Source organism: Nerophis lumbriciformis, linkage group LG19 (assembly GCF_033978685.3).
Source record: "Nerophis lumbriciformis linkage group LG19, RoL_Nlum_v2.1, whole genome shotgun sequence".
NCBI classification, from domain to species: Eukaryota; Metazoa; Chordata; class Actinopteri; order Syngnathiformes; family Syngnathidae; genus Nerophis; species Nerophis lumbriciformis.
In genome coordinates, this window is record NC_084566.2 from 30,844,969 (window position 1) to 30,871,545 (window position 26,577).

Sequence of the window (26,577 nt, forward strand, 5' to 3'; positions counted from 1 at the left end):
CAATTTAAAATAAATAAAGAATAGTGAACAACAGGCTGAACAAGTGTACGTTATATGAGGCATAAATAACCAACTGAGAACGTGCCTGGTATGTTAACATAACATATTATGGTAAGAGTCATTCAAATAACTATAACATATAGAACATATAACAGTGCCTCCATGGAAATGCCCCCCTCTACCTCAAAGAACTACTCACCCCCAAATCCTCCACACGACACCTCCGCTCCGGACAGGCTAACATCCTCCAATCCCCGAGGACAAAACTACAAACAATGGAAGACCAGGCTTTCTTCTCCGCCGCTCCCAGTCTGTGGAACGCTCTCCCTGACCACCTGAGTGCACCACAGACTGTGGATGCTTTTAAAAAAGGCTTAAAAACCCTTCTTTTTAAAAAAGCCTTTTTTTAGATGTATGCATACTAGTTTTAGCTATTTGGCTGTTCTAGTTTTTATTTACTTTTTATTATCTTTTTATTTTTATTTTAATATTTCTTTTTTTTTTTTTTTTTTTTTTTTTTTAAATAAAATTATTTGTATATACACTGTAGCACTTTGAGGTTGTTTACTCAATGTAAAGTGCTTTTTTTACAAATAAAATCTATTATTATTATTATTAACATGCTATAAGTTTACCAAACAATCTGTCACTCCTAATCGCTAAATCCCATGAAATCTTATACGTCTAGTCTCTTACGTGAATGAGCTAAATAATATTATTTGATATTTTACGGTAATATGTTAACAATTTCACACATAAGCTCCTGAGTATAAGTCGCACCCCCGGCCAAGTTTTGAAAAAAACTGCGACTTATAGTCCGAAAAATACAGTACATCAAAGGCAAATGCAATAGCCTAAGAATAAACATAAATTAAAAAACTGCAATGTGACAGTTGTTTGCTTTTAGTGTGTGTGTTTATGCGCACGTGCGTGTGTGTGTGTGTGTGTGTAAGTGTGTTGAAAAGAAAAATACGAATAGAAGTAGAACAGCCAACAGAGGGTTTGTTGTGCAAGGGGGCTAGCATTTGGGTAAAAGTGGGGGCGTAAGGGTGGTGGCTTTGGTGCATCCAGCTGGCTGATAATGAGGCCGCCCTCGTCCCCACGCCACTCGCTCACTTGTGTGTCCCACGGCTCACAATTAGTCAGTAACGAGGGGGGAGGACCTCCACCGCTGCATACATGCTGCCTTTGTGGCCAAAGACTGATGGTGGTCAGGTGGAGGGGCCGGTTTGAGGAGGGATTGTGTCCCATTATCACTCTTTTACAGACGCCACGCGGAGTGTGGACTTCACACTATTCTGACAACAAACACCAATAAAGCATCCAGTGAGCGAGTTAAGCACAATGCGAAGTGGCATAAAGGGGGTATATCACTACCTTATAAATTCATTTAAATTGTGCATGCCGGTAATAACCTGTGATTAATCATGAGTAATAGAAATTCAAGTGTGATGCATCTGATTTAAAACAAATATCATTTGACAGCACTAAAATAAATATATAATCACCTCATGATATTATTACACTATTGCCTATGCATTTGAGTATTGGATTTTTATGTACAAAAATGGGCCACTTGCCTTAAAATCATAAGTAAAGGTGACAAGTAGATATTTAACAATTGTTATTAGAGATGTCCGATAATGGCTTTTTAATATATATAGTCGTGGAATTAACACATTATTATGCCTAATTTTGGCACTGCCATATTTATTATTGAAGTCACAAAGTGCATTATTTTTTTTTAACATACCTCAAAACAGCAGCTTGGAATTTGGGACATGCTCTCCCTGAGAGAGCATGAGGAGGTTGAGGTGGGCGGGGTTGGGGGGCGGGGTTGATGTGGGGGGGGGGCTAGGGGGTAGCGGGGGGTGTATATTGTAGCGTCCCCGAAGAGTTAGTGCTGCAAGGGGTTCTGGGTATTTGTTCTGTTGTGTTTATGTTGTGTTACGGTGCGGATGTTCTCCCGAAATGTGTTTGTAATTCTTGTTTGGTGTGGGTTCACAGTGTGGCGCATATTTGTAACAGTGTTAAAGTTGTTTATACGGCCACCCTCAGTGTGACTTGTATGGCTGTTGACCAAGTATGCGTGGCATTCACTTGTGTGTGTGAAAAGCCGTAGATATTATGTGATTGGGCCGCCACGCAAAGGCAGTGCCTTTAAGGTTTATTGGTGCTCTGTACTTCTCCCTACGTCCGTGTACCACTGCGTACAACGGCGTATTAAAAAAGTCATACATTTTACTTTTTGAAACTGATACCGATAATTTCCGATATTACATTTTAAAGCATTTATCGACCGATAATATCGGCTGTCTGATAATATCGGACATCTCTACTTGAGACTCTAAAACACTTCAATAGACAATTTTAAAGTATATGGGTTCAGTTTTTTTCATTTTTATTGCGGTATCGAATAAGAATTGTGGAAATCCATAGGTGTCAGTATCGACTACTGAAATGTAGGTATGAAGGCAAAACTGTACACTGACTACTCTAAAGTAAAGTCACTTTTGTCAGTTACTGTATAGCAGAGTGAGACAAAGGAGGACATGTTGATGATGCAGCAACAAGAAGCATCCCTGTCATCATTTAATCATGACATTTGCACCTCCTCCTCCTCACAAAGTCACATGACCACAGTAAAAAGTCTTCAAAGCCTGCCTCAGTGCGGCAGGAAACACTCAGAGGAGTGCTTCTTCGCCGCCTTCAAGTCTTGAAATAGTACACTTTGAACACAGCGAGCTTCTCTCTCCGGCCTGCTGCAAGCATGAAGACGCTACTTTGAACTCTCTTATGGACGCCGTCCGATGAAAAGCACGTATCTCGACTTCCGGACCGAGCATTCGTATAAGCCGGTAAAAACAGGTATCATATTAACAAGTACCCATCCATTAGATGTACTTCTTTTTTAGACCACCAGACTTACTACACTCAAACGATATTGACGCATCAATGCGTTTTAAATGTGTCGTGTCACGCCGTGTGTGTCACTTTAAGAAACAACATGGCTGACACAGCTGCCATGTTGTTTGTGTTTATCAGGAAGCGCTTCTTTTGACTCACCGGTGACAGCAGCTCGTACTGAGAGAGGTCGGGGGAGTGGCGCGCCGCGTTTGACGTCGCTTTTTGCCGCCATCGTCGATCTGAATGGAACTAAGAAAAAGGAGGAGTTCCAAAGTGTGGCCACATTTTGATCTTCTTGTGCCAAATAATATATATTATTTTACTGTTTACTATAAGGCATATTGACCAGAGTTGCACCATTAATATTCCTTTCTGCTTAGCTATTCGTTTAAGAAAAACATTTATTATGCTTATTATTAATTTTATTTGGAGGTCAAATGTAGTGATTATTTTAGTTAAAGTACCAATAATTGTCACACACACACAAGGTGTGTGTGAAATTTGTCCTCTGCATTTGACCCATCCCCTTGTTTCACCCCCTGGGAGGTGAGGAGAGCAGTGGGCAGCAGCAGTGGCCGCGCCCGGGAATCATTTTGGTGATTTAACCCCCAATTCCAACCCTTGATGCTGAGTGCCAAGCACGGAGGTAATGGGTCCCATTTTTATAGTCTTTGGTATGACTCGGCCGGGGTTTGAACTCACAACCTACCGATCTCAGGGCGGAAAATGGCGCGAGTATGAAACACCAACACAATACAGTTGCCCCAAGTCACATCGCGCTTCAATTATTGCGGATTTGCTGTGGATATTTCTTTTTTAAGCATATTCTAACATGTTTGGTCCTAATTTAAGCATTTTCAAGCATAAAAATGGCTAAATAAACAAAAAATATCAGTAACACTTTATTTTAAGATACACCTATTCACCATTAATTAGTTGCTTATTAATATGCAAATTAGTGACATATTGCCTCTTAATTAGTCATTATTAAGTACTTATTAATGCCTTATTCTGCATGGTCTTATTATACAAGCAGCAAGCCAATAACTAAGAGTCTTCTCTAACCCTAACCCTGAACCCTAAACCCAACCCTAACTGTTAGAATAATTTTTTCTAAATTATCACAAATACTTTGTGCTACATTTAGGGTCTGGTGAGAAGTCAAAAGCTGTCTTTGAAACCTACCAAGAGTAAGGTTCGTAAAACTCCACTGTGTAGGGGGGGGGACAAGATGAAGGTGTTCCTGTGTTCTTTCATGTATGGTAATCAACAGAAAGATATTGTTCTAACCCAAGGACTTCAAAGCGGAGAGAAGACAGGATCTGCCTAATTTCCAGACAACCTCTTTTTGAACCTCCTTTTTGAACTGGTTTACGAACGTCTTTTTGAACTATTTTATGGACCTCTTTTGGAACTATTTTACGAACACTTTTTGAACTGACCTTTACTGTGAATTGTTCACGACCTTTTTTGTGAACTTTTTGCGACCTTTGTCCTTTGGAAACAGCGGTGGCCATGTGGTCGGGGAGGGTCCAAAATAAAAGAAGGAGGCGTGCAATCTTTTGGCAGAGCGTGCTGAGATACTGTAAAATGGTACAGTGTACAGACGACTCTCCTCAATATTGAGTACAAATTGAATTCTGTCTTTGTTTAATTATTTGCCTCTTGTCTTGTTTAATAGATGTCATCAGTGTTTGAACCTGACACTAACCCTAACCCTATGTTAATAAGCAACTAATTAATGGTGAATATGTTCCCCATACTAAAGTGTTACCAAAATATCGATACTACTGTAGTATTGGCCACTGGAGGAGATCAAACCAATCATATCACGCTGTTCAGTATCGTGGCGGCTATGCGTGGGGGCACCCGCCCCCCTTGATCTGTGTGCCCCCCTGTGTGCCACCCAGGGGCGCCGCTAGGGATTTTGGGCCCCATGAAAAGAATCTTTACAGGGCCCCCAACACAGTGTCATTATATTTTCTGTGTTATAATTTCATCATCATTAGGGGCCTCTCTGTGCCCCCCTCCATCATGGGCCCCTAGAATCTGTCTCCTTTACCCCCCCTTTTCGGCGCCCCTGGTGCCACCCCAAATGTTATTGGCTCTTGATTCTGTCAGTCAAGCAGTTGCTACCCTCTATTCTATCACCAACCACACTGTAAAAAAAAATCTTCCCAATTTACAGTAATTTACCGGCAGCTGTGGTTGCCAGGAATTCACCGTAAAACGAATTATCCCCAACTCTAGTGTGGCCAATCAGCCTATCCCCAGATGCATGTCTTTGGAGGTGGGAGGAGGCCGGAGTACCTGGAGAGAGCCCACCTAGTCACAAGGAGAACATGCAAACTCCACACAGAAAGAAACCTAACCCGAGAATCGAACCCAGGACCGCCTCACTGTGAGGCACAAGCGTTATCCACTGCGTCACCGTGCGGCCCTTTCACCAATATTAGTATCTGCAAAATGTCTGTGTTTTCGAGACAGCGGTACATGAGGATTTTAACTTGAAAGGTTTTGTACAACCTTTCACTGGACAACTCACAACATGACCTTCCGAACATGTTCCTGCAAATGAGCTATTAAAAGTGAGCCTTAAATGCTCCGCATCTGTTAAATAGATGCTTGCAACCAGTTCCAGCACACTTAAACACACAGTGTGGTTCATTTCAACGCAGCAATAAAGCAAATAGACATAACCACTTAATGTCTGAAACAAATTGCCACAAAAATACAAGAAAACATGTTGTTAGCCAAAAGTTAATTAGGCTTATGCTTTAACACAAACCTCTAAAACGATTAAAGTATGCTAAATCCAATGTGGCTGAGCCCGAATTTCGAGGAGGGGGGCATCAATCAGCCTGAGGAGTGAGTGTAAGTTGTCACCATTTATGTGTGTAGCTAAAGTATCCACTGCCTGTGAAGCCACAAAACCAGTGAAGTTGGCACGTTGTGTAAATTGTAAATAAAAACACAATACAATGATTTGCAAATCCTTTTCAACCTATATTCAATTGAATGCACTGCAAAGACAAGATACTTAACGTTCAAACTGAGAAACGTTGTTTTTTGCAAACATTAGCTTTTTTGGAATTTGATGCCTGCAACATGTTTCACAAAAGCTGGCACAAGTGTAAAAAAAAGACTGAGAAAGTTGAGGATTGCTCATCAAACACTTATTTGGAACATCCCACAGGTGAACAGGCTAATTGGGAACAGGTGGGTGCCATCCATTTCCATTTTCTACCGCTTGTCCCGTTCGGGGTCGCTGGAGCCTATCTCAGCTGCATTCGGGCGGAAGGCGGGCTACACCCTGGACAAGTCGCTACCTCATCGCAGTGCCAACACAGATAGACAGACAACATTCACCCTCAAATTCACACACTAGGGCCAATTTAGTGTTGCCAATCAACCTATCCCCAGGTGCATGTCTTTATGATTGGGTATAAAAGCAGCTTCCATGAAATGCTCAGTCATTCACAAAAAAGGATGGGGCGAGGGTCACCACTTTGTGAACAAATGTGTGAGCATATTGTCGAACAGTTTAAGAACAACATTTCTCAACGAGCTATTGCAAGGAATTTAGGGATTTCACCATCTACGGTCCGTAATATCATCAAAAGGTTCAGAGAATCTGGAGAAATCACTGCACGTAACATTGAATGCCTGTGACCTTCGATCCCTCAGGTGGTACTGCATCAAAAACCGACATCAGTGTGTAAAGGATATCACCACATGGGCTCAGGAACACTTCAGAAAACCACTGTCAGTAACTACAGTTTGTCGCTACATCTGTAAGTGCAGGTTAAAACTCTACTATGCAAAGCAAAAGCCATGTATCAACAACACCCAGAAACGCCGCCGGCTTCGCTGGGCCCGAGCTCATCTAAGATGGACTGATGCAAAGTGGAAAAGTGTTCTGTGGTCTGACGAGTCCACATTTCAAATTGTTTTTGGAAACTGTGGACGTCGTGTCCCCCGGACCAAAGAGGAAAAGAACCATCCGGACTGTTATAGGCGCAAAGTTCAAAAGCCAGCATCTGTGATGGTATGGGGGTGTATTAGTGCCCAAGGCATGGGTAACTTACACATCTGTGAAGGTACCATTAATGCTGAAAGGTACATACAGGTTTTGGAGCAACATATGGTGCCATCGAAGCAACGTTTTTTTCATGGACGCCCCTGCTTATTTCAGCAAGACAATGCCAAGCCACATTCTGGACGTGTTACAACATCGTGGCTTCGTAGTAAAGGAGTGCGGGTACTAGACTGGCCTATCTGTAGTCCAGACCTGTCTTCCATTTAAAATGTGTGGCGCATTATGAAGCGTAAAATACCACAACAAAGACCCCGGACTGCTGAACAACTTAAGCTGTACATCAAGAAATGTGGAAAATAATTCCACCTGAAAAGCTTCAAAAATTGGTCTCCTCAGTTCCCAAACGTTTACTGAGTGTTGTTAAAAGGAAAGGCCATGTAACACAGTGGTAAAAATGCCCCTGTGCCAACTTTTTTGCAATGTGTTGCTGCCATTAAATTCTAAGGTAATGATTATTTGCAAAAAAAAATTAAGTTTCTCAGTTTGAACATTAAATATCTTGTTTTTTCAGTCTATTCAATTGAATATAAGTTGAAAAGGATTTGCAAATGATTGTATTCTGTTTTTTTTTTTACGATTTACACAACGTGCCAACTTCACTGGTTTTGTACCAAATCGTATGCCAGCTGCAAATTACAATAATATGCTGTGATACATTACCCACCATTTTAGTACTCAATACATTTATATAATTCCAACCAGCTTGTGACACATACAATAAATCAATATATTTAAACCCTTCCTGTCAACAAAACTCTGCGTCACGCCACAGCTGGCGGTCCAAAACATGGCAGCAGACCTCCGAGACACGCATATAGAAGCTGCAAAAATGAGATACGCTTGTTGCATCATTGCAGTCTAACTAAATTGCAGACATCAGTATGAATTAATGTCTGCCTTCAAGCCATCAGAACCAAACTGAATCATTAATTGAGTCTTTCAGCATACTTGTTATGAGTCTGGTAAACAAACGTTCATCAAATGATTCAAGTAAAAAGAGCAGCAATAGTACTTTAGAACTATTCAGCCCTTGTGACACGACAAGGCAGTAGACCAGGGCTGTCGGTAAGTATACTAAAATTTAAAAGGACTCGGGGACCTTTTTGATATTTTTCATTTGTTTAACAGGCCAAAACCACACCATGTAGATATGCTTGGAGATTATGTATACAGTACATTAAAAAATAATTACTTATATGTACATTTTGGGTTAGAAGTCACAGTGCAGTGCCATCCGTCCCTCTACGCAGTTCACGCGCTGTGTATAGATAGGACCTTGCAGTCCGTGTGGGCGGTATAGCTCGGTTGGTCGAGTGGCCGTGCCAGCAACTTAAGGGTTCCAGGTTCGATCCCCGCTTCCGCCATCAGTCACTGCTGTTGTGTCCTTGGGCAAGACACTCTACCCACCTGCTCCCAGTGCCACCCACACTGGTTTAAATGTAACTTAGATAATGGGTTTCACTATGTAAAGCGCTATATAAATATAATACACGTCACTTCATAAGAATGTGTGAGAGAAATATATAAAATATATGTTTCACATTACTTATTTTGCACAAAAAAATGTATGATTGAACAGTATATTTCCCATGGATTTGTTTAAATGCACAAAACATATATCAAAATCTTCTTGTCACTCATAATGATTGTGAACAATAAGCAAAATTCCCCTTTTAAAGGATTATTAACCTTCCTTTAGAACAGTGGTTCTTAACCTTGTTGGAGGTACCGAACCCCACCAGTTTCATATGCGCATTCACCGAACCCTTCTTTAGTGAACAATAAAATGTTTGTTTTTTTCAAATTCAAGAAAAAGTTGAATGTTTTTTTACAAAATGAACCATGCATGAACATCACCTTGTTCAAAGAACAAAACCAACACAGTGCATGAACTCAAAACAAATTACACACCTTACACACATTACCATGAATTGATTAACGTGGACCCCGACTTAAACAAGTTGAAAAACTTATTCGGGTGTTACCATTTAGCGGTTAATGGTAGGTAATATGTCATACTTGCCAACCCTCCCGGATTTTCCGGGAGACTCCCGAAATTCAGCGCCTCTCCCGAAAACCTCCCGGGACAAATTTTCTCCCGAAAAACTCCCGAAATTCAGGCGGAGCTGGAGGCCACGCCCCCTCCAGCTCCATGCGGACCTGAGTGACGTGTTGACAACACACAACAACAGCGTCTACCGTAAAGCAGTTCGTCTGCCGTAAACAGCAATGTTGTGACACTTTTAAACAGGACAATACTGCCATCTACTGTACATGCATATGTGACCCACCCATAATGTGTCACATTTTTGTGTTGATTTATTTATTTTATTTTGTGGTTTGAATTCGTTTTTGGAGCTGTCATTACACATTTATCAGTATTCACATTGGTCAGTAGGGGGCAGTAGGGCGTTTCTTCCCAATTGAATGCTATCACCTGCAGACCGGAAGTGTCTTGTCATTCTGATGAGCGCGACCAGTCTGTGAACAATTGAAACGCTTTTTCCTCCTGTATAACAGCTTAGTTTAACTCACTGAATAATATCCATGTGATCTTCATAAGTTTAAGTACACATTCTGATGGTGGAGCCTAACTCTAAAGTGTTTGTGAGTTGTAGTTTGTATTTGTGAATGAATCCAGTGCACAGCTGCAGTAATCAATACAAAAAGGCGACGTGAGTGTGCAATGTTTATATAGGAACTTCTGATCCTAATTCAGACTCCCAAATTAGAGCTCCCGTTTTCTTATTGATTTTATAATGTATATTTGTATAATGTGTGTGTTCTGAAATAGTGACAGAAAATAGAACAAGGATGGACAATTCAACCCTTAACTCAACAATGAGTAGATGAGTGTTATGTGTGTGTATATGTGTAAATAAATGAACACTGAAATTCAAGTATTTATTTTATTTATATATATATATATATATATATATATATATATATATATATATATATATATATATATATATATATATATATATATATATATATATATATAGCTAGAATTCACTGAAAGTCAAGTATTTCTTATATATTTATATATCTTAACCACGCCCCAACCACGCCCCCCGCCCGACCACGCCCCCACCCCCACCTCCCGAAATCGGAGGTCTCAAGGTTGGCAAGTATGTAATATGTACTGTACTGTGTATATTGTACTGTTTCATATAATGTATTCTCTTCCCTTGCAATCTACTTGTAAACGTTTCAATCGATCAATCAAAAAACCTGCAAATCAGATGGTAAAATTAGAGGGAACATTGTTTGGGGGTATCCATAATACGCCGATAGGGAGAAGTTTTTATTTACACGATAAGTCGGATGTGTCTTTACCTCTGAGGCCGACTCACCGAACCCCTAGGGTTCGATTGAACCCAGGTTAAGAACCACTGCTTTAGAAGGATAAACGCTATACCTTCTCGACAAAGCCACTGGATTCAATTTGCATTAAAAATATTATTTTTTGTTCTTTTCTTTTAGGTAGAAGCAAGCTAAGATGTATTTGTCTTTACCAGAAAAGGAACACAGTATTTTACTCCTTAGGCATAATGTTTAGATATTGGTAACACTCACTGACCACTTCATTAAGTACAGCATCCGTTAAGATCCAAAACATGAACACGTTCAATTATAATGCCCAGTTTTGATTGGCAGTTTTATTAATTTGCTTGTAGTTTAGCACTGCCTCTCTTGTAGCTCACTGAGCTAAACTATTAATACCAAGCTCTCACTACAAGCACAGTAATAGACATATTCTTTTTTTCAAGGATTTTGATGATATATACAGTATACCAGGGGTGCTAAAAAAAAACGGATTCACATCCAAAATGGGATTTGTATTTATTACGATTCTAAATCCATTCATATATTTTGAGAATCAATTGAAAAAAAAAAAAAAAAAAAAAAAAAATGTAATAGTTGTTTTTTAAGAATATACTGTATTTTTGGATTAAAACAATAAAAAGCTATTATTGATATTGTTGTTATTGTTAATAATAATAATAAAACTGTTGCTTTTATACATTTTTGCCGTGTAGCTTGTAGTGTAGAGTTATATCAAGGACTTGGAGAAAAAAGCCATTCAAACTGCACCCCCATAGTACAAACCAATACTTTGGAAGCATTATGTAGACAACATCTTAGAAATAACAAAGACTGGACACACACAAGAGCTTACAGATCACTTGAACACAATAGACAGCACTGGTAACATACAACAGTGTTTTTCAACCACTGTTCCGCGGCACACTAGAGTGCCGTGAGATAGTCTGGTGTGCCGTGGGAGATTATCTAATTTCACCTATTTGGGTTAAAAATATTCTTTGCAAACCAGTAATTATAGTCTGCAAATTATGTGTTGTTGTTGAGTGTCGGTGCTGTCTAGAGCTCGGCAGAGTAACCATGTTATACCATACCATATCAGTAGGTGGCAGCAGGTAGCTAATTGCTTTGGAGATGTCGGAAACAGCGGGAGGCAGCGTGCAGGTAAAAAGGTGTCTAATGCTTAAGCCAAAAATAAACAAAAGGTGAGTGCCCCTAAGAAAAGACATTGAAGCCTAGGGAAGGCTATGCAGAACAAAACTAAAACTGAACTGGCTACAAAATAAACAAAAACAGAATGCTGGACGACAGCAAAGACTTACTGTGGAGCAGACGGCGTTGAGCAGATGGCTCAAGAAAGGTTGAAAAACACTGACATACAACACACACAAAAAAGAAACAAACAGGGCAATAGCATTTTTGGACATAAACCCACACCACAAAGAAGATGGAAACATTCAAACCACAGTATACAGAAAATTCCCACATATGTACCAATGCCTTCTCTGGACTACGGAACATCCCACTACATACACACTCTCGGTAGTCAGAACCCTTTACAACCAGAGTAGCATCAAAACAGATGAAAAGTCAGACAGGATGAGGAAAAACACACAACAAGCCCTCACATGCTGCTAATTTCCATGATGGAGATCAGTGGCCTTGTGGTTAGAGTGTCCGCCCTGAGACTGGAAGGTCGTAAGTTCAAACCCCGGCCGAGTCGTACCAAAGACTATAAAAATTGGACCCATTGCCTCCCTGCTTGGCACTCAGCATCAAGGGTTGGAATCGGGGGTTAAATCACCAAAAATGATTCCCGAGCCCAGCCACCACTGCTGCTCACTGCTCCCCTCACCTCCCAGGGGGTTGATCAAGGGGATGGGTCGAATGCAGAGGATAATTTCACCACACCTAGTGTGTGTGCGACTATCGTTGGGACTTGAAATTTAAGGAGACTATGGAAATCAGGAAACGAGGGGCCAACACCATGAACAGGGATGAGGGCTAAGGGAGGCTACATGCTTTCGCACACCTGGGACACTGTCCTTCATCGGTTACGCCAGGACGGAGAACACATGGCTGGGTCGGTTCCAGCTGTTTTTAGACACGCCATGCCATTACCATGAATTGATTAATGTGGACCCCGACTTAAACAAGTTGAAAAATTTATTGGAGTGTTACCATTGAGTGGTCAATTGTACGGAATATGTACTGTACTGTGCAATCTACTAATAAAAGTCTCAATCAATCAATGCCAGGAAGCTACGACAGCTCTGACGAAGGCTGAAGTGTCAGCCGAAACTGTCAGCAAGTAAGAACCATCTCTTACACAAAACATTTTTTTGTGTAATTTTGTACCTATGTACTTTTGTTATTTTGCACCTTGTGTGACTGCGAACGCAATCCAGCTGCAGCCAATTCAAAGTCAGGTATGTTGATGTGACAATTTTAAAAAGGCGTGAACGCAACGGTGACCTGATCACCATGCAGTCGGCTATATTTACAGTATGTTAAACGGAAGATGCAAGCGCTGCAGTGTTGAATGTGTGTCACTGCGGCAGAGTCTCCTCACGCCTGCTCTCCTTCCTCTCCGTTGGTGGAGTCCCACCGGCGCCAGATACTAACTGGGTCAATGAGATTCCCTCACGGTTTTCTCCTTCCATCGGCAGGAGAAGAAGAAGACCACAAGAAGCAGAAGAGCTGAAGATGAAACTTCACTTTGGTCTGCTCAGAACGGTTTAAATGTCTGCTTAGAAGTCCTGAGGACATTTGAAGAGAATGTTCCTAACATCCTCATTGACATTTGAAATGACAGAATATTTCTGGTTATTTAAAATGAGCATTTTAGATTTGCTTATTATTTAAACTTAAAGAATATGCTATTTTTTCCAAATCATTATTGGTATTTATTAGGGATGTCCGAAAATATCGGACTGCCGATATTATCGGCCGATAAATGCTTTAAAATGTAATATCGCAAATTATCGATATCGGTTTCGTTATTATCGGTATCGGTTTTTAAAAGTAAAATGTATGACGTTTTTAAACGCCGCTGTGTACATGGATGTAGGGAGAGGTACAGACAGACAATAAACCTTAAGGCACTTCCTTTACGTGCATGCCATCCCAGTCACATAATATTTACCGGCTTTACTCATTACGAATTGATGAAAGACATACTTGTTCAACAGCCATACAGGTCACACTGAGGGTGGCCGTATAAACAACTTTAACACTGTTACAAATATGCGCCACACTGTGAACCCACACCAAACAAGAATGACAAACACATTTCGGGAGAACATCCGCACCGTAACACAACATAAACACAACAGAACAAATACCCAGAACCCCTTGCAGCACTAACTCTTCCGGGACGCTAAAATATACACCCCCCCCACCCCCCCGCCCACCACCTCAACCCCGCCCCCCAACCCCGCCCACCACAACCTCCTCATGCTCTCTCAGGGAGAGCATGTCCCAAATTCCAAGCTGCTGTTTTGAGGCATGTTAAAAAAAATAATGCACTTTGTGACTTCAATAATAAATATGACAGTGCCATGTTGGCATTTTTTTCCATAACTTGAGTTGATTTATTTTGGAAAACCTAACCAAAATTAGGCATAATAATGTGTTAATTCCACGACTGTATACATCGGTATCGGTTGATATCGGAATCGGTAATTAAGAGTTGGACAATATCAGAATATCGGATATCAGCAAAAAAAGCCATTATCGGACATCTCTAGTATTTATGTAAAAATATGATTACGATTTTAAACTGCTGAATTTTTTAAATCATTATTATTGTTTTATATATTATTACAATTTCAAACCAAACACTAATTAAACTAAAAAAAAAAATGAAATTTAAACATTTGAATAAACCATTTTATATTTTAAATCATTCAATATTTTAAAAATGAAATCCAAATAATTTTGATTACTCAAAATAGTTCATCCATCCATCCATCCATTTGCTACCGCTTACAGCTGCATTCGGGCGGATGGCGGGGTACACCATGGACAAGACGCCACCTCATCGCAGGGCCAACACAGATAGACAGACAACATGCACACTCACATTCACACACTAGGGCCAATTTAGTGTTGCCAATCAACCTATCCCCAGGTGCATGTCTTTGGAGGTGGTATATATATATCTTTAATTTCCCCATATTCTTACAATCCTTTAATATTATTTGACATCATTGAGTCATATAAGAAACATTTTATAATGTATTTCACTTTTAAAAAAGTATTATTTTTATTAACATTTAAAACCACAAAATATTTTATTTGGAATTGTGGCACGCTATTTTGTGCTTTATATGAAAATATATTATAGTGTACTTGAAACATTCATGATTGATGTATTATTTACATTTAAAATGACAAAATAATTATTCATTGAGCAAAAATAGTGTGCCCTTACTTTTACATACCTTTTCAGCTCGTATATTATTCTAAATTATTATAATAATAAATATAATACATAAACTATGTATTATTGATATGTATTATCGACAACACTAAATGGTCCCTAGTGTGTGACTGTTGTCTGTCTATATGTGTTGGCCCTGCGATGAGGTGGCGACTTGTCCAGGGTGTACCCCGCCTTCCGCCCGAATGCAGCTAAGATAGGCTACAGCACCCCCTGCGACCCTTAAAGGGACAAGCGGTAGAAAATGGATGGATGGATGGATGGATAATAATAATTATAATACATAAACTATGTATTATTGACAACACTAAATGGTCCTTAGTGTGTGAATGTTGTCTGTCTATCTGTGTTGGCCCTGTGATGAGGTGGCGACTTGTCCAGGGTGTACCCCGCCTTCAGCCGGAGTGCAGCTGGGATAGGCTGCAGCCTTCCTGCGACTCCGAGAGGGACAAGCGGTAGAATAGAAGAGGATGTATTTTTAAGTAATATTTCAACACTTTTGACACTGCTCTTGTATTGGACCCATTTAGCTGCACCTCACGAAGTGTGGTGCAGGTGTATTGTTATAATACAGGCATTTTATAGCAATAAAAACATTATTATTTGCCATAAAGTGACTTATATATAAAATATAAAGTGGTGTTGCATGATTGTTTGCTGCAGAATTAGAGACAGAGTTTGTTTTTCTGGGACAAACCTTGAGGGAGAACACTCCGCCGCCTAAAAAGAAAATGGTAGAATGTTTTCTCCCTTCCCCTCTGCCTACTTCTTATAGGAGCAATCTTAAACGCTCCTCTCTCTCAAAGTCTTACCAGGTATTCCTCTTTATGTATTGTTATTTTCCTGTGTCCTTACCTCTTTGGCACGCTCCAGTTCGTTGTGCAGCGCCTGCTTGGAGATCTCCACCTCGATGATCCTTTGGCGGAGCTGCTCATTCTCGTCCTCGGCCCGGCTGCGTTTGTCCTCCACGCTCTCCAGCTCGTTGTGGAGACGCACGGACACGTCTTTGGCCACCTGAGGAATGAACATTCAGCTTGGTCAGCCCTCACATTTTATTCTATCTAGTCATCAATGAACCACAGCTTCCTATTACTGGTAGCACACTGCAAAAACTGAAATGTAAGTAAGATTAAATATCTCAAATAAGCGTGATATTTGCTTATTTTCTGTCTGATAAGATAATTCTTCTCACTAAGCAGATTTTATGTTAGAGTGTTTTACTTGTTTTACGGGTTTTGGTCCTAAATGATCTCAGTAAGATATTACAGCTTGTTGCTGAGATTTTATGACCTATATTGAGTAAAACATGCTTGAAACTAGAATATCAACTGTTGCAAAGCTGTGTCATCAACACTCACATGTATAAAACTACTTTTTTAAAGTAATTTCTTACTTCAAGCAAGAAAAAAAAAATCATGATGCCGAGCCCATATCATTATGTCAAGATGATGGCACTAGCGTTTACTTAATTTAAGAATATTTTTCAACATATTGAGCAAAAAGGTCTCAATTTTTTTTTTCTACCAAGAAAAGTGCACTTGTTATTAGTGAGAATGTACTTATTTTAAGGTATTTTTGGGTCCATTGAGGTTAGCTAATTATACTTGATTTAGAAAGTCTTGACAAGCCGAATTTTCTTGTTCTATTGGCAGATAATTTTGCTTAGTTCAAATAAAATACCCCTACTTTTTGTATTTTTTTTTCTTGTTTATGAACACTGACTTTTTGCAGTGCATGCAACCACCCCCATACTTGACCCTTGGCAAGACATGATTATTTCGCTAGCTATTTAGACAAAAATGGCTGTCAATAGTAAATTTATACTGCTATACAAGCCCTACACTGAATAGGGATGGTAGTCGAAAACCGGTTTCTTGTTAAGTCGCTTGCCATTTTTTCAAACCTGTGGGTGGGAATGATTACAGCAAAATGCCGCCCACGCTACGGAAACACTCAAAAATTTGGCAAAATTTTAGAAGAAAAGATTGCAGCATTGTAATAATTGCAAGGTTGCTATTTCATTAAGAGGAGGACATACGTCTTACAACTTTGTAACTGTGTTTGCTTTTTCTCTATTTTAATTCCTGTTCTATGCTCTTATTTTGTAATGTTCACTCCCTCGTGCCGAGCACAGGCTCCCTTAGACTTAGAGACCTCCTTTTATTGTCATTCAAATTTGAACTTTACAGTACAGATGAGAACGAAATTTTGTTGCATTAGCTCATTGTAGTGCAGAATAAAAGAGCAATAAGGTGCAGATATAAATAAATAGATTACTGTACAGATAAATATATTGCACTTTTGCATATGCATCCACGTTTATGGATGTATGTTATATTGTCTTTATATTCCAGCGAGTTAATCCGTTTTTTGGGGGGGAATTGAGGGGATAATTATGATGCGTTCTAGAGTCTGATGGTCTGAGGAAATAAGCTGTTACAGAACCTGGAGGTTCTGCTACAGAGGCTGCCTGATTGGCAACCGGGACACACCTCCACCCGGTTGCCTATCAGTCTCTTATTTCTGTCCAGCCCTGTCTGATCATTATCTCATGCTGCCGTATGCCTTACACGTATTGTTCTCTACGAAGAGTGATTTAATTACCACAAAAGAAGTTCCGCGTCTTGTGCACTTACTTGTGCACTCGCCTTCTCTTGTTTTTCTCCACTCCTTTTGCAAGTGAGTTTTCATTTAATGTCTCCTCTCATCGTAAGCACGCCTTCGTTTATATTAAATAATATTCGCTTACTCACCGTCTGCCTCGCGTCTCTGCATCCTTGGGGTTATGCTGCTAAGCTGCGTTCCAGAAACATTTGAAAATACGGAATGCAATAACTATAAATGAATGATGCATTTTTGAACCGCTCCAATGTCATCCCAGCAGCGGTCATTTGCTGTAATTACAACAGGTACTAACTTACGCCACCTATCATGTTATGGTCATGACCTGTTCAATTGAAATGAACGCCTTCTCATTTAAATGAGCATGGCGAGAGACCGATTCCAACTTGGTCTGAGGCGGGCAGTACACTGCAAAAAGTCAGTGTTCAAAAACAAGAAAAAAAAATACAAAAATGAGGGGTATTTTATTTGAACTAAGCAAAATTATCTGCCAATAGAACAAGAAAATTTGGCTTGTCAAGACTTTCCAAAACAAGTAAAATTAGCTAACCTCAATGGACCCAAAAATAATTTAAAATAAGTATATTCTCACTAATAACAACTGTACTACTATATGAGTACGTATTTTCTATTGTTTCATTGAAAATAAAACAGCAAAGTCCATTTGGCTGTCATCTGTTTTAATATGAGACACAATTGTGTCAAAGTCATGATTTTTTTTTTTATGCTTGAAATAAGAAATTATTACTTTAAAAAAGTAGTTTTATACTTGTGAGTGTTGATGACACAGCTTTGCAACAATTTATATTCTAGTTCCAAGCATGTTTTACTCAATATAGGTCATCAAATCTCAGCAACAAGCTGTAATATCTTACTGAGATCATTTAGGACCAAAACCCTTAAAACAAGTAAAACACTAACATAAAATTTGCTTAGTGAGAAGAATTATTTTATCAGATAGAAAATAAGCAAATATCACCCTTATTTGAGATATTTAATCTTACTTAGATTTCAGTTTTTGCAGTGTAGAAGCTCCAGTTCACGTTTGCCGCTAGACAAATGTCACCGAGCAGTGACTAAGTTTGCGTTCAAAGCACCCATTTGCCACATAGATGCTCCTTTTTTTCGGTAGGCGAATGTTCAATTGTAGTCACCAGGGGTGTCAAACGTCCGGCCCACAGGTTTTATCCGGCCCGCGTTATGAGTTTGCCAAGTATAAAACCATTTTTTACGAAAGAAACTCCTGTTCTAAATGTGTCCACTGGATGTCATAATAGCAATTCTGTTAGGCAAGCAAACGGTTTGTACCGAGGCCAAGCAGGAGGTATACGGTAAAGGGTGACTGTGACTCCTCCTCCTCAACCCACATCAAACTTCAAACCTGCCGTTTTATGTCTTCTGCTTCGAACACATCGTTATTTGGCACATTTACTCCCCCAAAATGTAGATACACTGAGAAGAAGTCTAAGCTCATTGGGCCCCATTCAGCAACCCCGTTCTTAAGAACAAATGTTGTTCTTAGGCCCACTTACTGTCAGGCTTGTCTCTGACAGTTTGGTTATGTTTTAGTTTTTCCTCTTTGTTTGTTTTGTTTCCTGTCAGCGCTCTTATTTTAATTCAGTTTCCTGCTTGTCTCCCTGAGCGCTGGTTCCCCTCAGCTGCGGCTGATTGGCACCTGGCCACGCCTGGTGTCAATCAGCCGGCTGCTGTTTAGACCTAGCTTGCCCTCCAGTGTAGGCTGGAGTATTGTCGTTGTAGCTGTAGCTACTACCTGTATGCTGAATCCGGATAGCTGTTAGCTGTCTTCTAGTTCCTCGTTTCCTGTCTCCTAGTTCCTGGTTTGTGTTTTTCCTTAATTTTTGGACATTTAAATCATGTTTTCCTGCACCAAGCCTGCCATCTCTGCATCTTGGGGTTCGTCACCACCAATACTTGACACTTACGAAGTTTTTAAGGAGATTTTTGTATTCACCAATGTTTTCATAGCTGGGATTTGTTCGTAGGTAAGAACAAAATCTATAAGTGCTCCAGTCTCCACCATGCAGACCTATTTACCCCATGTGACAAATATTTATTTGAACGCTGCAGTCCCCCCTTTCTTAAACTTACGTTTTGACATTATGTATTTCCCCCGCGGGATAATACGAATTTCTCTTCTGTAATCTGCTTGTGTTTTCTCCGTGTGTTTGATATTTGGCTTTTCTGCCGGAATTGTGCCCTTATATGGGGAATTAAGGGTGTTTACCTATGCAAATTACGGAATCAAGGGCGTTATACCTATATGCATATTGGGGAAATAAGGGCGTGTTTATATGCAAATTATGATAGACGCACGCGCTAACCATTTGGCATTCAGCAACTTAAGAACAGCAGGTGGGAACAATTTGGCCGTTTAAGAACACGTCATGAATTTGAATGGACTCCTCTTAGAAAATCACTTAGGAAGAAAGATAAGAGGAAAAGTTAGGAACTTATTGCCGAATGGGGCCCATTATGTTTTTAAAGCTGCACAAATTTCCTCAGAACTTTCAACAAACTTGAAGTGTTTTGTCCAGAGGATTATTTGTGATTTGTACGTTTTTTCAGAATGTGCTTGTTCAATTTTTGGCCAAAGTAAAATAAAAAAAACAACTTGGAGTTGTCTTTATTTTTATGTTATCATGCCATGATTTTACCATTACGGCCCACTTGGGAATAGATTTTCCTCCACGCGGCCCCAGAACTAAAATGAGTTTGACACCCCTGCTCTAAACTGAACAAAATTGATGTTAATCAACCTTTTTTTTCCTAATAAGAATTAGAGATGTCCGATAATGTCGGCCTGCCGATATTATCGGCCGATAAATGCTTTAAAATGTAATATCGGAAATTATCGGTATGGTTTTTTTTTATTATCGGTATCTTTTTTTTTTTTTTTTATTAAATCAATATAACAAACACAAGATACACTTACAATTAGTGCACCAACCCAAAAAACTTCCCTCCTCTATTTACACTCATTCACACAAAAGGGTTGTTTCTTTCTGTTATTAATATTCTGGTTCCTACTTTATATATCAATATATATCAATACAGTCTGCAAGGGATACAGTTTGTAAGCACACATGATTGTGCGTGCTGTTGGTCCACTAATAGTACTAACCTTTAACAGTTAATATTACTCATTTTCATTAATGACTAGTTTCTATGTACCGTATTTTTCGGACTATAAGTCGCAGTTTTTTTCATAGTGCGATTTATATGTTTTTTTCGTTCTTTATTATGCATTTTCGGCAAGTGCGACTTATACTCCGGTGCGACTAATACTCCGAAAAATACGGTAACTGTTTTTATATTGTTTTACTTTCTTTTTTATTCAAGAAAATGTTTTTAATTTATTTATCTTATTTTATTTAATTATTTTTTTTAAAAAGGACCTTATATTCACCATACCTGGTTGTCCAAATTAGGCATAATAATGTGTTAATTCCACGACTGTATATATCGGTATCGGTTGTTATCGGTATCGGTAATTAAGAGTTGGACAATATCGGAATATCGGCAAAAAAGCCATTATCGGACATCCCTAATAAGAATCGCTAAAAGTACCGATAAGGAATCGAATCATTAAGCAGAAAGTGGGATCGTAACTGGAAAAATTTTATCAATTCCCATCCCTAACACTGAGTACTCCAAAGTATATCCAATGTGAGGGGTCTACGGACTTTTACCCTACAGTACACACCAGTACTTGGTCATAACCTAAAGCAGAGCTGCTTCTAATGCATGAAGTTCATTTCATGGCATTGAAATACAACAACATACACCTTGAGGTCCTGTTCCAGGCTGCGCAGGAGCTCTCCGTCCACGTGGCCCGTCTGTGCAACCCGCAGGCTCTTCTGCTCGGCCTTCCTCAGTCGGTACTGGAGGATGCGACAGTTCTTGTTGGAGCGGTCCAGCTCGCGCCGCAGTTCCTGCAGCTGGTAGACCTCCTCGTCCATGTAGGTGTCGCGCAGCTCCTCCATCTCGGCGTGCAGCTCCTCCACCTCGTCCTGGAAAAGACAAGAACATGAAGGAGCGGAAGGATGAATGAAACAATTCTGTTTATATTTGATACAGAGAATATGGCAGAATGAAAGAGTATGGTTTTTACGGTTGATGCGATGATGTTTTGAACAAATTATGATCACAACTGGACAAGAACCGAGTAGAATAGAGCGTACCTTAGAGGATTATGCTAATACGTTCATATGATTATTGAGTTCCAGCAGTGCTTATGATGTAACTAAGCATCTTATCTCTCACTGATTCCACAATATTACTATCTCCTTTTCAACATAGAACGACCTCCATGTGAAGAATGGGAGGGTTTGGAGGAGTTGGAAGGGGCTGTGAAGTGGGGAGGGGGGTCATTTTGCTTAGTAATGCTGAGCTTTGGAAATTAATTGTAAAAAAAAAAGTGCAGACTTCTTAGTTTGCACAAATGTCCTCAATAATGTAAATGTGACTTTTTAATAATGTTCTAACTAGAGATCATGAATTGATTAACGTGGACCCCGACAAGTTGAAAAACTTATTGGGGTGTTACCATTTAGTGGTCAATTGTACGGAATATTGACTGTACTGTGCAATCTACTAATAAAAGTTTCAATCAATCAACATTTTTGGTCACATTCTGAATTTTTGGCCTTACACACTAAAAAATGTTGGGTTAAAAAATAACCCAATTAGGGCGGCCATGATAACGTTGCTTGGATGGCAACATATGTTGCTCCAAAACCTGTATGTACCTTTCAGAATTAATGGTGCCTTCACAGATGTGTAAGTTACCCATGCCTTGGGTACTAATACACCCCCATACCATCACAGATGTTGGTTTTTGAACTTTGCACCAATAACATTCCGGATGGTTCTTTTCCTCTTTGGACGTCCACAGTTTCCAAAAACAATTTGAAATGTGGACTCGTCAGACCACAGAACTATTTTCCACTTTGCATCAGCCCATCTTAGATGATCTCGGGCCCAGCGAAGCCGGCAGTGTTTCTGGGTGTTGTTGATAAATTACTTTCGCTTTGCATCGTAGAGTTTTTGACTTGCACTTACAGATGTAGCGACAAACTATAGTGACTGACAGTGGTTTTTTGAAGTGGTCCTGAGCCCATGTGGTGATATCCTTTACACACTGATGTCGCTTTTTGATGTGGTACCGCCTAAGGGATCGAAGGTCCGTAATATCATCGCTTAAGTGCAGGGATTTCTCCAGAGTTCTGAAGCTTTCGATGATATTACGGACCGTAGATGGTGAAATCCCTAAATTCCTTGCAATAGCTCATTGAGAAATGTTGTTCTTAAACTGTTCGACAATTTGCTCACGCATTTGTTCACAAAGTGGTGACCCTCGCCCCATCCTTTTTTGTGAATGACTGAGCATTTCATGGAAGCTGCTTTTATACCAATCATGCCACCCACTTGTTCCCAATTAACCTGTTCACCAGTGGGATGTTCCAAATAAGTTTTTGATGAGCATTCCTCAACTTTCTCAGTCTTTTTTGCCACTTGTGCCAGCTTTTTTTAACCATGTTGCAGGCATCAAATTCTAAATGAGCTAGTTTTGCAAAAAATAACAAAGTTTTCCATTTCGAACGTCAAGTATATTGTCTTTGCAGTCTATTCAATTGAATATAGGTTGAAAAGGATTTGCCAATCATTGTATTCTGTTTTTATTAACTCAACGTGCCAACTTCACTGGTTTTGGGTTTTGTAGTTCTAACAGTAACATACGTCCTAAGAGCCTGTTTATGAGCACCAAACGTGAAAAAAATCTGTCTTCTCTCTCCACTTATGAGAGAAAAAACGTTTGCTTTTCAAGTTGCGTCGTTCCATGACATCATGAAGGAAAAAACCTCCTTGCTCGTGGACATGATGTCACCTCTGAGCAAAATTAGCCAGCTCTGTGAAAACACCCACCACTTCATGGACGACATGCTCCAATGTTAAAATGCCAACTATCTGCTAACCTAGCACGATGTTGCTGTAAAATGTGAGTGTAATGTTAGCACTGTAGCTACGCTCGTGTTGCTAAAGTGTGTGCAAAAACATATCTGCTGCATGTGGCAATTGGCCCCCTATAGCAGTGGTTCTCAAATGGGGGTACGCGTACCCCTGGGGGTACTTGAAGGTATGCCAAGGGGTACGTGAGATTTTTTTTAAATGTCTGTCAAAAAGAACTGTGAAAAGAAATGCAACAATGCAATATTCAGTGTTGACTGCTAGATTGTGGACATGTTCCATAAATATTGATGTAAAAGATTTCTTTTTTTGTGAAGAAATGTTTAGAATTAAGTTCATGAATCCAGATGGATCTGTTTTACAACCCCCAAAAAGGGCACTTTAAGTTGATGATTACTTCTATGTGTAGAAATCTTTATTTATAATTGAATCACTTGTTTATTTTTCAACAAGTTTTTAGTTATTTTTATATCTTTTTTTCCAAATAGTTCAAGAAAGACCACAACAAATGAGCAATATTTTGCACTGTTATACAATTTAATAAATCAGAAACGGATGACATAGTGCTGTATTTTACTTCTTTATATCTTTTTTTCAACCAAAAATGTTTTGCTCTGATTAGGGGGTACTTGAATTAAAAAAAAATTCACAGGGGGGTACATCACTGAAAAAAGGTTGAGAACCACTGCCCTATAGGACTGGAGTGGAACAGTATTATTAGGGCGGGAACAAATATCGACATGGAACCTCGGTTTACAAACCCCTCATTATACTAACTTTTCTATTTTCTTTCTTTTTCTATTTTTTCCCCCCAGAATTATGGTGTGGGCTTGGTTTTTCAGGAGTTGGGCTTGGCCCCTTAGTTCCAGTGAAAGGACCTTTGAATGCTCCAGGATACCAAAACATTTTGGACAATTCCATGGGATGGCACTTCAAGTTCTTATGTGAGTAAAGGCAGGTGGCCAAATACTTTTGGCAATATAGTGTATGTATAACATAGCGATACTGTATTGTATCGTCTCTAAAATATCGCGACACGTATCGCACTGTGAAGTCATTGCAAATAGCCAGCTATATTATTGCATGATTTTTCTAATATGGGACATGTTTGAGATGGTTTGGCCATACAGTTAGGACTAAACAGTGATGTAATTTAGAAAATGATCTTTTTTAATTTATTGCGGTGGATACGTTTGTGTTGTTGACTTGAGTGAACTTATTGTTCTTCCATTACGGATCTGTGGGTAGACTACTTCCTGTGTAATAGTACACGCTCATCACTCTGACTTCATCCCTGCTTTTGCTCCGGAGACTGGACACAGATAACTGTCAAATTTTCCTGAACGTGGAATCATAAATGATGAAGCTATTAAACATACATTTGCAGCAGACGCGTCCATTGACAAATAAATGATCACATTTACGGTTTCCTCTGCTGACTGAAGCTTGTAAAAGAAATGAAGTGTATTGATTAACAGAGTCTTTACAGGAAATGCAAAGGCAACTACGCTGAAAGGATGGGGAGGAGGGGGTTACGGTGCACTAAGTAAAAGCTTTTAAATGGATGAAAAGTAGACAGAGATGGTGATTGAAGGTGGTCTACTGCACTGATTAGGTTCATTAATTTTCTCTCCGACCCGTTAGGTTGAGAAGATGGCAACATGAACTAATCAGACAAAATCAATACGTTTGTCAGCTTGAACCATAGAACACTCTCCAAAAAACGTAATAAAACTAAAATAAAGAGGTGCACGGCAAAAAGTGTACTTAAAGAAAAAGCCAGGCCAGCAACACTTGTGTACTTCTAATAATTTTAAAATAAACTGCAAAGGCGCTACCAAACACAGACCGGTTTCGACAATGTCTTCGTCAGTGTGCCACTAGGTACACCTAGGGTTGTAAAAGCGTAGGAAATGTACGGTAAATCACTGAAAACTTCCCATGTATACAATTAAGTTGAGCTTTTCAACCTATATTCAATTGAATAGACTGCAAAGACAAGATACTTAATGTTCGAACTGGTAAACATTGTTATTTTTTGCAAATATTAGCTCATTTGGAATTTGATGCCTGCAACATGTTTAAAAAAAGCTGGCAAAAGTGGCAAAAAAGACTGAGAAAATTGAGGAATGCTCATCAAACACTTATTTGGAACATCCCACAGGTGAACAGGCTAATTGGGAACAGGTGGGTGCCATGGTTGGGTATAAAAGTGGCTTCCATGAAATGCTCAGTCATTCACAAACAAGGATGGGGCGAGGGTCACCACTTTGTGAACAAATGCATGAGCAAATTGTCGAACAGTTTAAAAACAACATTTCTCAACCAGCTATTGCAAGGAATTTAGGGATTCACCATCTACAGTCCGTAATACCATCAAAAGGTTCAGAGAATCTGGAGAAATCACTGCACGTAAGCGGCAATGCCCGTGACCTTCGATCCATCAGGCGGTACTGCATCAAAAACCGACATCAGTGTGTAAAGGATATCACCACATGGGCTCAAGAACACTTCAGAAAACCACTGTCAGTAACTACAGTCGGTCGCTACATCTGTAAGTGCAAGTTAAAACTCTACTATGCAAAGCGAAAGCCATTTATCAACAACACCCAGAAACGCTGCCAGCTTAGCTGGGCCCGAGCTCATCTAGGATGGACTGATGCAAAGTGGAAAAGTGTTCTGTGGTCTGACGAGTCCACATTTCAAATTGTTTTTGGAAACTGTGGACGTTGTGTCCTCCGGACGAAAGAGGAAAAGAACCATCTGGACTGTTATAGGCGCAAAGTTGAAAAGCCAGCATCTGTGATGGTATGGGGGTGTATTAGTGCCCAAGACGTGGGTAACTTACAAATCTGTGAAGGCACCATCACTGCTAAAAGGTACATACAAGTTTTGGAGCAATATATGTTGCAATCCAAGCAATGTCTTTTCATGGACGCCCCTGCTTATTTCAGCAGGACAATGCCAAGCCACATTCTGCACGTGTTACAACAGCGTTGCTTCGTAGTACTAGACTGGCCTGCCTGTAGTCCAGACCTGTCTCCCGTTGAAAATGTGTGGCGCATTATGAAGCGTAAAATACCACAATGGAGACCCTGGACTGTTGAACAACTTAAGCTGTACATCAAGCAAGAATGGGAAATAATTCCACCTGAAAAGCTTTAAAAATTGGTCTCCTCGGTTCCCAAAC

At 39.7% G+C, this 26,577-nt stretch overlaps 1 protein-coding gene across 6 annotated transcripts in view; it reads right to left on the bottom strand.

Moving 5' to 3' along the window:
* Positions 1-26,577, bottom strand: part of mtcl1 (microtubule crosslinking factor 1) — a 104,434-nt gene that overhangs the window by 72,375 nt on the left and 5,482 nt on the right. For all 6 annotated transcript variants that reach the window (XM_061978980.2, XM_061978979.2, XM_061978983.2 and 3 more), the window contains exons 2-3: positions 21,206-21,430; positions 15,633-15,791 (exon numbers count right to left, since the gene is read on the bottom strand). In XM_061978980.2, the coding sequence (XP_061834964.1) occupies positions 15,633-15,791; positions 21,206-21,430 (384 nt within the window). The remainder of the gene's footprint in view (positions 1-15,632; positions 15,792-21,205; positions 21,431-26,577) is intronic.